This window comes from Petromyzon marinus, chromosome 58, assembly GCF_048934315.1.
Source record: "Petromyzon marinus isolate PM22_M1 ecotype Great Lakes invasive population chromosome 58, UKy_Petmar_22M1.pri1.0, whole genome shotgun sequence".
Lineage (NCBI taxonomy): Eukaryota > Metazoa > Chordata > Hyperoartia > Petromyzontiformes > Petromyzontidae > Petromyzon > Petromyzon marinus.
In genome coordinates, this window is record NC_133724.1 from 3,204,289 (window position 1) to 3,216,121 (window position 11,833).

The 11,833-nt window shown below is 55.4% G+C and overlaps 1 protein-coding gene across 2 annotated transcripts in view; it reads right to left on the reverse strand.

Annotated features, from left to right (window-relative positions):
- The window catches only part of LOC116955065 (uncharacterized), a 33,537-nt gene extending 22,855 nt beyond the window's left edge, over positions 1-10,682 (reverse strand). For both annotated transcript variants that reach the window (XR_012929752.1, XM_032976018.2), the window contains exons 1-4: positions 10,435-10,682; positions 3,459-3,589; positions 744-918; positions 82-158 (exon numbers count right to left, since the gene is read on the reverse strand). Coding sequence is in view for 1 of the 2 variants with exons in the window: in XM_032976018.2 (XP_032831909.2) it covers positions 82-158; positions 744-918; positions 3,459-3,589; positions 10,435-10,495 (444 nt within the window). In the remaining variant the exon portion in view is untranslated. The remainder of the gene's footprint in view (positions 1-81; positions 159-743; positions 919-3,458; positions 3,590-10,434) is intronic.
- Positions 10,683-11,833: the final 1,151 nt, after the last annotated feature.

Below are 11,833 nucleotides of genomic sequence, written 5' to 3' on the forward strand. Positions count from 1 at the left end.
GCACATACATAGCACACAGCACACATACAGCACACAGACCACCACGTGGTCTGTGTGTGTATGTGTGCTGGGAGGCCTCACCTGGCCAAACCACCCCCTCCCGAGCTCCTGCAGGTAGCTGATGTTCTGCCGGTTGACGGTAGCTGCTGTGTGACCACCTGCAGGACACAAAGACAAAGATCCCCCATGTAGTCCTCACTGGCTGTTGTGGCAAGTGCTGTACGCGAGAGCCTACAAAGGCCGGGGCGGCATATTGAAGGGTGGTGTGGTCAGAACCATGCCTGGCCACCTTTGTCTCCCTAGTGGCGATGTTTACACACCAAACCAGGTACTCATTTGAGGCTCAGTTGATCTCGGGGAGGCCCAGGACCCATTCAGATAATTGTCACTGTTGTTGGCCGTGAACGGGAATTGAACTGGGGTCGCCGATTTCGCAGCGCAGCGCGCTAACTGCTGCGCCACCGCTCCCTACACAAGAGGCATGGAGAAAGACAAAGATCCATCGTATAGCCTTGTAACAGACCATTGGGGCAAGTGCCGCTTGCGAGTAGCACCTATGGAGGCTGGCACAGCACACAACGGGGTGGGTGGCCAGCAACACCACGCCCGTACACACGCACATGTATACACACACACACGCACATGTATACACACGCACGCACGCACGCAGACACCCACATGCACAGACAAGCGGAGGTCTGGCTCGCTCGGGGGCCGCACGGCTCACACGGTGCCGTGGCTACCGTCGCGGTGCTGCTGGTCGTGGTGCCGGGGCAGCGTGTACACGTCGGCCACCGTCGTCGCCTCCAGCAGGAGACCCGGGGGCGGCGAGGGGGCCGCGTGGTGCGAGGGGGTGTCCTCTCCGGGTGGAATGAAATCATCAGCGCCAAACTCGTCCGCCAGTGGGTCCTCAAACTCCTGCGAACGCACGCACACATAGATACGTTGAATTTCTTTTGCAGCTTACGTAGCCAACCGTGCTAATCGGAGGTGCAGGGGAAGGACGACTAGACTAAATTAAACACAAACAAAAAGACGGAGGTAACCCCCATGTAGCCTTGAATAGGCTGTTGGGGCGAGTGCAGTTAGTGAACGCCTATTAAGGCTGGCAAGGCACACGAGGAGGTGGGTGGCCGGAACCACCCTCAGCCGCTTTCGTCTCCTCAATGCTGACGTTTACTCGCCGCACCGGGTACTCATTTAAGGCTGAGCGGAGCTAAGAGAGCTCCGGCATCGGTTAAAATATCCGCCGCTGTTAATGGTCGTGAGCGGGAACCTGAACTCGGGTCCCACACACTCCACGGTCACACATCCACTCACTCACACTCGCACTGCTTTTTGTGTTTAGTTTGTTGTCCTTCCACCGCACCTCTGATTGGCTACATACGGTGCGAAAGCAGTTCAACATACATATGTAATGGCAGGGTGACACCTGCCGGCCTGCAAGGGTCATTACGGTTATAGCTGCGTTACATAATGCCTTATTGTTGAAGGGGTGTGTCTGGGGTAAAGGTTAAGGGCGGCGTCAGTCGAGAAGCTCCGGGAACCAACCCGAAGGTTCTAGAAAGGGGGCGTGGCCAGAGGCGGAGCTTGGCCACGCCAGGCAGATATAAGGAGCACCGAACCCGAGCTTCGGGGCTGTTAGTGTGGGGTCTGGGTCCTGGTTGCGTCGCTGCCATCGTGATCTCGTCGTCTTCGACCACGCGGCTGTTCGTCTGCAAGGCCAGCTCCGTCGCCGCCGCTACGCTCGTCGACAAGCCAGCGTGGCGCAGGACGGAGATGGGCTGCGCGTTTGGACAGCCTAGGGGTGTAGCCGCGTTACGAAGTGTAATCGCCCTGTGTGCTCTTAATAAATAAGAAGCCTTCTGCTAGACGTGTGTCGGAAGTCGCTCACTACACATACACTCGCACTCCGCAGAACACGGCGGGAATCTACAAACTCCACGCAGAAAGGCATCCGAGTCAGGGATCAAACCCAGGCGCTTCTTGCCGCGAGCTACAATTGTTCCCAATTTCATCGCCGTGCCACTCATTACACCGTAGGACGCACATCGAAAGTGTCGCCACACTGCGGTAGTCCACGCACGTCTCGGCAGCCTCGGGGCTGGGAGCCGATACCAACGCCCCAAACCAGGCCAAGCTGTACTCTTTGGTTCTTTCGGTAAAGTCACGTAGCTATAAAATGAAATAAATTAAATCACGACGTTTCGGGTGCAACACAAGTGCCCATCATCAGGCGGGACAACCACAGCAAGAAACAATTTTGCTGAAGTGGGCAAATTGTTTCTTGCTGTGGTTGTTTCCACCTGATGATGGACGCTTGTGTTGCACCCGAAACGTCGTGATTTAATTCATTTTATTTTATATCTACGTGACTTTACCGAAAGAACCAAAGAGCATGGATCCCAGCAGTCACGAAAACTTCAAATCTAGATTGAGGCCAAGCTGTGTTTGGTCAGAGCCGTTTGGTGCAGGCGGGGAGCACAGCCATGAGTGGTAATTCGTCGCGTGGCGATGGAATCCGTCGCTGCGAAACCGCTGAGCAGCAGATATCTATCTGCCGGACACGAGAGTGTTTTTCTCCAGTGTTAACAGCTGGGTGTGCAACTCCTTGCAACTGGTTGCGGAGAGGTCCGCACAGAAGCGATTAGGCTGCGTGCGACCGAGTTGGGCAACTGGTTGCTTTCAGGTGTCGACCCGGCTTAAGTATCCACAGATGTGTTCATCGGTACGGGGATAAAGTGTTGCACCCTCGCGCAAGGTGCGGGTTTTCTCCGGGTATTCCGGTTTCCTGCCACATGTATAATAATAATGAACAACTCATCATTAATTGGATGAAAACATCTGAAAATAAACACCCAATGTGGCAGGACCCTCCTGTTTCTCCAAATGTTACCCTGATGGCGCGATCGGCGCCACGGGACCAACAATCAATTCGGAAACCTCTGGGGGAGAAGTGCAACCCCCTCCAGGAAGCGGCCCACAGAAGGGGATATCACGGAGCTACCTCTGAGATCACTTCAAGTGCCTTTTGGTCAACACACAGTGGGGAGCAGCCCTTCCCCACCCGCTCTGCATTTGAGAGTGTGGTTCATCGCATGATGGTCAAACCGATATTTTAATTCTCAGAGATGGAATTTCGCCAAATCAAGTGCACAACCAAATTTAAGTGATGTTTTTTTTTGGTGTGGGTCACTGATCATCATCATCATCATCAATTCGATGAAGACCGCCCAACCAGACGGGTGAAGTCAGGAGATGGCGGAGCTGTAGAGGCCACGTCGAGTTCCAAGCTGGTGGCTGAGAGAATTTTGCGACCATGTGTCATTGGTGAATCAGGCTGAGACCACCAACTAATTTCAAGAATCCATTAAAAATGGTGAATCGATGCATCAGTACACACCAAGCCACCACATCTGCTCCTCACCACGACGAGACGCCTTCTGGCAAATACCAACCTTAAACGGGATGGGTCTTGGCAGACACCAGGAGCAGGCGACGAGCAGGACGCACAGGAAGGCCAGGCCACACACAGACAGCACCAGCGCCGGTTCAGCCCAGGTCGCCCAGCCCACTGCCCGCACCACGCCTAACACACGGCGAGACACGGGGAAACGTGGGAGACACGGGGAGACGCACGAGGGGTTACGACCGCATGTCCTGGTTTTCCCGGGATTGTCCTCTTGCTGAGGAGACAGCTGCCTTCCTGGGAAAGCTCAAAGTCTTTGCGGGGACATTACAAGTCCCGATGTTTGCCAGCTGCGTGATCAACAAGAACAACGGTGCCCAACTCAAGATGATGCATTCACACATAGCTCTCCTCTCTTCTGCTATCGCGAGATATTCATCTGCCCACGATTCGTCCAAGTTGTTTGGTACCTTAAAGGTGGCAACCCTGGGACCCTGGGACACAGGGAAACACGAGGGGACACAGTCGGAGACCAGGATGCACAGAGAGGCAAAGGGACGCCCGGAAAACAGACACACAGGACACGAGGACATACGCAGAAACGCACACAGGTACGCATGGAGGCACACCGGAATGCACAGAAACACAGGGAAGTACATGGGTATGCACGGGAACACACAGGGAAGCACAGGGACTCACGTGGACCCATGGGAATGCAACTGTTATATATTGGGACCCTGAGGTGGGACCCAGTGGAGGTAAAGGGACCTCGAGAGGAGGTAGGAGAGCAAGAGGGGAAGCTAACACAGCCCAGCACACAGCACGTGGGTACTAATCCTAAAGGCAGTGCCGGCCTATGGCCATCGGATTAACCGCATTACAGCGGCAGCAATATCATCATCATCATCGCTCTGAACAGTGGCCATCTGTTATGCAGGGACATCTTTATCTCTATAAAAGCGCTTATTGGGCACAAAATCCAGGTAAACACCAGAGCCAACAGTGCCTGGCACATTCACACAACACACAAACACAACATAGACCCAGCACATGCACGCACAGCTAATATACACAAATCATTCTTGATCTGAAGCTTTCGTGACTGCAGGAATCCATACTCTTTGGTTCTTTCGGTAAAGTCACGTAGGTAGAAAATACACAAATCATACACAGCACACATACACAGCCCACAGAGCCTAGAGCACAAAGACAAACACACACAACACACATGCAGTGCACATAAACACATACACAGTGCACGCACACACACACAGAGCACATACATACACAGAGCACACAAACCAACACACCGTACACACACACACACAGAGCTCACGAGACCAACCCAGCTCCTGCTTCACCCACTCGCACGGTGCGCATTCTGGATTAACTCTGCTTAATTACTTAAAACTATTTCTAATAAATAGACGGAGGGGGTTCACGCAGCACCCGCTGTAGCACAAACAAGGGCCAGCACGTGCCAAGTCACACCCCTCCTTCATGCGAGCCTCTGTGCCACACTTCACTGCCACCAAGTGCCGCCCCCCCCCCCCCGCCAGTGTCACAATGGTGCCACCCTTCTGTGTCAACTACGTCACTCCCATACTATCCATGAGTGCCACCTTGTCACCTTGCCTTGTTGCCCCGTGCCACCATTCAATGTCACCCACAACAGTGCCGTCCTTCCGTGTCACCCACTGTGCCACACTTCAGTGTGATGCGAAGGCTTCCTTCAGCGCCACAACCGCGCCACCCTTGAGTGTCACGTCACAACCGTGCCACCCTTCATAGACACCCTATGCCACTATTCAGTGTCACAACCCTGTGTGTGTCACCTCCCAAATGCTCCTGCCCCCCCCACTCCCAACATATGCATCACAGTGCAGTAATGCCGTACAGCCAGTTTGACCACACGCGACACCACAGCTATGCGGAGGGGCCCCTCCCGTCCACAGGCAGCACTGAGGAGGGCCGTGCGGCACGGAGAGGAATTCACGTCCTCGCTGGCGCCGTGCTCCCACTCGCCCGTCGCCTACAGGCGCAAGGCCCTGCAGCACCAGCAGCAGGAGCAGAGGTCGGCAGCAGAAGCAGCAGTAGTTAGAAGTAGCAATAGCTCCCACAAGGGCAGTAGTAGCAACAGCAGTAATAGCAGCAAGAGCCCCACGCTCCCCCTCCCCATGTGTGCGGGATAAAGGCAAAGATCTGCCCATAAAACCTACGCAGGTCGTGTGTATCTTTGTGCCTCAATGTCCGTGTGTCTCCGTGCCCGAGCGAGTGTAAGCTTCTCCGTGTGCGTGTGACGGGCTCCGGCTGTCTGCCGGGGGGACAACCATTGAGAAGGCACCCTTTGGTTTGTAAGTGGAGGCAGGACAGGGCGGTCGTCATTGTCGTGGGGCCGTGGGATTTCACTCCAAGGGGAAGAGGGAGGGCCAGCAGGGTGGCCACTCTGGAGCCCGTCGACATGTGGCTCGGCGCTCCGTAAATTTAGCACCTTGGCACGTAAGGGAACACGAGCAAGTGCGTGCGTGCTTGCTTGCTTGTGTGTGTGTGTAACATGCGTGTGTGGCAGCCGCCAAGGGAGGCACTGTAACCCAAACACCCAGCTAAGAAGGAATAAAAATAACTGGGAGAGAGGCGCCCTCATGACGGAGACGGACGAGCAGAGCCTTGAGCCGCCTCCAGTGCAGCGCACAGTCGAGCAACCGCCACCAGCAGCACCACCACCAGCAGCACAACCACCACCAGCAGCACCACCAGCACCACCACCAGCAGCGCCACCAGCAGCAGCAGCGCCACCAGCAGCACCACCACCAGCAGCACCACCAGCAGCAGCACCGCCACCAGCAGCGCCACCACCAGCAGCAGCGCCACCAGCAGCACCACCACCAGCAGCACCACCAGCAGCAGCACCGCCACCAGCAGCACCACCACCAGCAGCAGCGCTACCACCAGCAGCACCACCACCAGCAGCGCCACCACCAGCAGCACCACCACCAGCAGCACCACCACCAGCAGCGCAACCACCAGCAGCACCAGCAGCGCCACCACCAGGAGCGCCACCAGCAGCAGCACCACCACCAGCGCCACCAGCAGCAGCGCCACCAGCAGCAGCACCAGCTGCACCACCACCAGCAGCGCTACCACCAGCAGCAGCACCAGCTGCACCACTACCAGCAGCAGCACCACCACCAGCGCCACCAGCAGCGCCATCACCAGCGCCACCAGCAGCAGCGCCACCAGCAGCGCCACTAGTAGCAGCGCCACTAGCAGCAGCGCCACCACCAGCAGCAGCACCACCAGCAGCAGCACCACCAGCAGCGCCACCACCAGTGCCACTAGCAGCAGCGCCACCACCAGCAGCAGCACCACCAGCTGCACCACCACCAGCAGCGCCAGCAGCGCAACCACCAGCAGCGCTACCACCACCAGCAGCACCACCACCAGCAGCGCCACCACCAGCAGCGCCACCACCAGCAGCGCCACCACCAGCAGCACCACCACCAGCAGCTGCGCCACCACTAGCAGCACCAGCAGCACCAGCAGCGCCACCACCAGCAGCGCCACCACCACCAGCAGCACCACCACCAGCAGCAGCAACACCACCAGCACCACCAAGAGCACCACCAAGAGCAGCAACAACCGCCATTCGCCACTAAGTGGCAGCGATGTAACCACGGCGCTTGTGCCAGGCTAGGTGCACTTTGAGGCCACGTGAAGTATCGAAGGCTCGCTGACAGGAGGGCAAGGGCAACGGCTCAGGTGCCATGGGTCGTCCGACTGAGATGACCACGGACAGACGCACCGACTGTGCTCCCTGTACAAACGCGATCATCGACACCGCCACAATCAACCGATACCATCACCAGCACCACCCCATAAGGAAAAAGCCAGCCCGACCGGAAAGCGGCAGTGACCGTGCTGCACACCCACCCACCCCCCCCGTTAATGAGTCCCCTCTCACGTGAGGCAGAGCGGGAGTGGAGGGGGACGCGCACGTGAGCTGCAGGTGTAGGAAGCAGGTAGCGCCAGTGACGCATTGGCAGCCAATCTGCCTATACGTCCACCTGCTTATATTTATATATCAGCATAACTATACCTATCTACCGGCTTGTCCCCCTGCCTGATGCCATATATCTACTACCTACCTACCAGCCAACACACGTGGCTTCCCGCTAAACTGTATATTTACCTGCATGTCCAATTGCCTGTATTACCTGGAAACCTACCGGACTGTATAGCTATCTGGATGCCCACCTACTATGCCACTCGCCATGCCACTCGCCGCACCAGTTACCATTCCGCACACCGCACTACTTAATGCGCCACCCTTATCTCATGCACGCTTATACAAAAAGCGCCTTCTTCCAAGGCGCTTTACAGCAATTAGAAGGTAACCCCCCCCCCACCCCACCAAATGTACGCAAGATAATGAGTGGCGGAGGATAAAGAGTGGGAACTATTTACCGCACCACTCACCAAACCCACTCGCCCGCAACACGAAACAAGCCACTCGCCAACTCACTTTGCTTTTTTACAGCCCCCTCCGTTCACGCCACATTTGATCGTTGGAGCCGGGGGATCTCGCCTCTTTGACTTTCGTGCGCGAGTGCGTGAGGGGAGCGGTAGCGTAGCGGTTAGCGCGCTGCAACACGAACCTGGCGGCACGAGTTCCATCGGTGACCATTATCCGAACCGGTGCCGGGCCTCCCCTGGGTCGACCCCAGCCTCAAATGGGTACCTGGTGCGGTGTGTAGTAAACATCGCCACTTGGGAGAGACAAAGGCGGCCGGGCGGGGAGCTGGCCAACCACCCCCCCCCCCCCTTCGCGTCCCGTTCCGGCTTTCAGAGGCGCTCGCTACTCGCTGACAGCAACTTGCCCCAACATTCTGTTAAGGCTATACGGGATGGGTTGGGGGTGGGTCTTTGTCTTTGTGTGTGCGCGTGAGTTTGCCGAGCAGCACATGACATCCTCATGACATCTCCGCGCATAAAACCGCACCAACTATTGTGCTTTCACCGCTCGGCCTTTCACGACCATCGCGTATAGCGAATCATACATATTGATTTTTTACGGCTCGGATGGTCCCAACATGTGTTGTTGTCGCACGCCTTTCCTTCCGCCCCGGCACAGCCAATTAATATGGTGAAGTTGTCACGTAACTTACCAGCGACGCGTCCGTACACAATTGTTTATAAACGCCTGTGTGTGCGTGTATCGCGTCTAGAACAACAACAACAACAATGGGGTTGTGCTGGGAGCAGTAATCAATTGTCACGTTTGTCACGTGACAACTTTATGAACTGGGGCTGTGTCGGGTGGCGTTGGCTGTACGACACACGTCTTGCTTTGGCGATCTGACCCGGAATTCGATGACATAATCCACACCTGCCGTGACAACGACCACCTCCTCTTCCTCCTCGCTGCAGCCTGACCACAACTATCCCATACCGTGTCAAGCCACACGGTTTACCCCGTATTCTTGTACAGGGAAATTGAGTTGTTCAGATCCATACGTCGGCGTACAGCCGTTTCAATACGGGCAACAACACAAATAATGTGTATATTTATATTCTTAGTTTTTTAGGTAAAGTCACGTTGAAGAGAAACAACAAAATAATATAATATATATAAAACAATAATTTTTATTGTTTTATATATACCGAAAAAAACTAAGAATATGAATTACTGCAGTCACGAAAGCTTTAAATCAAAAAATGTGTCTATTTGTTTGTGTTTCTCCCTTGTGATGGGACTTTGTTGGATGAACGTTGAGATTTTTAAGGACACAGGGTGGCCACTAAAGTCTGAATCGGTCTGTAATAAGGTAGGGCACTGATAAGAGGGTTGACAGGCGTGGTATACACTACACTACTAAACACTACACTACCAAACTACCATACACTACACTAATATACCATACCGTGTCAAGCCACACGGTTTACCCCGTATTCTTTTACGGGGAAATTGAGTTTTCAGATCCATACGTCGGCGTACATGGCCAAAAATAATAATTGTCAATGTATTTGTCTTTCGCCCTTGTGATGGGACTTTGTAAGATGAACGTTGACATTTATAAGGGGCACACGGGTTGACCAATAAGGTCTGAATTGGTGTGGAATCATGGTAAACAACCTACTCACGTGCTAATGAACCCGTGCCTTCTCGCCCATGACCTCTTAACCCCCGACCCCATCATCCCTCACCTCTTCAATCTTCGCCTCAACCATCACTCCACCACCCCCCTCGCTACCTCGTCTCCACCCACACCACCAATATCCCCCACCTCATCACAGCCCGTTTATAACTTCACCAAAAGGCCTCCTCCTTTACAGTTCAGCTTCTTCACCTTTATAGCCCCTGAACGACGTCCTCACTCACAAACCTACCTCACCGCCACCTCATTCATCTTCATTCGATTCCTCTTCGCGAGATCTTCCTCACATCTTCACAGTGACACCTCCACCCTCACCAATGCACCCTGTATCACCTCACCTCCTCACCCCCTCAATTGCATTCTGCTCACCTCTCACCTGTTCAGTCTCCCCGATACCTCGGGTCTCACCTCGACACCGCATGACCCACTCACCTCCTCATCCACTCACCTCCTCATCCACTCACCTCCTCATCCTCTCACCTCCTCACGTCTCGCATCGCCCCCTCATCTCAACCCCAAGGCCTCACCCCCCTCCTCCTTCTCACCTCCCCACTCATTCTCACCCTCTCCTCATCTCCCCACCTCGTCTCCCTCTCACCTCCTCACCCACAACCTCTTCTCCTCAACCGCTCAGCTCCGCTCTCCGTCCTGTCACCCACAAACACTTTCTCATTTACTTCTCACCTCGTCTCGCCACAGCCCCCCCCACCTCACCTCGTCTCGTTTCATCGCCCCTCACCTCGTCACCCCTCTCTCACCTCGTCATGTCACATCAACCCTCGTCTCGCCACCCACCCCCTCACCTCGTCTCGTCAACCCACAGGCCGCGGCTGACCACCCCCACCCACCCACCCCACCCCCGTCTCTTACCCGGGGCAGACAGCGGCGCCGCGGACGCGCCGCAGGCGATGAGCAGCGCGGTCCGCCACATCCTTCCACCTCCTCTTCCTCCTCCTCCTCTCCTCCACCACCTCTTCTTCTTCCTCCTCCTCGTCCTCGTCGCCCAATCCCCGCCGGCAGGGGACGCGTCTAACCGGCCGAGGTCGCCATGGCCCGGCGAGGCCTCCCTCCTCTCGACCTCCTCCTCGCGCCCACAGCAGCAGCCCCGCCTCTCTACATTAGACCCCGCCCCTCTCTATTAGACCCCGCCCCTCAACATCATACCCCGCCCCTCTACGTTAGATCCCGTCCCTCCACACTATGCCCCGCCCCTCGACACCATACCCCGCCCCTCTACGTTAGACCCTGCCCCTTCCACACTATGCCCCGCCCCTCGACACCATACCCCGCCCCTCTACGTTAGACCCTGCCCCTTCCACACTATGCCCCGCCCCTCTACATTATACCCCGCCCCTCCACACTATGCCCCGCCCCTCGACACCATACCCCGCCCCTCTACGTTAGACTCTGCCCTTTCCACACTATGCCCCGCCCCTATACATTAGACCCCGCCCCTCGACACTAGAGACCCGCCCCTCCACACTAAACCTCGCCCCTCCATGCTAGACCCCGCCCCTCTACATTAAACCCCGCCCCTCCACACTAGACCCCACCCCTCCACACTGAACCCCGCCCCTCTACATGAGATCTCGACTCTCTTCATTCGACCCCTCCCCTCACATGACCCTGCCCCTCCCATCATCAAAAGCTACGGTCTATCCACTGCTGGATGAAGGCCTGCCAACGCCTGTTGGTTACCGTCTCCCCTGTGATGTTGGGACCCCCCTGCACACGGGAGCTCGTCTCAGCTCATCTCAGCTCGTTTGGCTGCCATTCCGTTACCAGTCTCAACGAGGTTTTTTTTTACGGTAACCGGTAACCATTTTGAGAACCGGTTAACGGTTCAGAAATGGTAATGCCGACTCTTTTTTTAATCATCTAAACTTGTCCCCCTTACTGCTGGAGACATTTTCTATATGTGCGGCAAACCGGTTTATTTCATTCGGTTTACCGGTTACGCAAAACCAAAGTGTATTTATCATATTCTTGATTTGAAGCTTTCGTGACTGCAGGAATCCATACTCTTTGGTTCTTTCGGTAAAGTCACGTAGATAGAAAATAAAAATAATAAAATGACAATTAAAAATGAAAAATGTAATTACAAACTTATAATTAAAAAAAATTACAAATATGTATCACCCAAGTTTCGATCGTCGACCATCAGCGATGATCAGGTCCAGCTGTAGACCATCCGGACCTTGGACTCGCCGTGATGCTGGACATTGGTTGGAGTCGACCCCCCCCTTCGTCCCCAAAATCGATTCCTTAC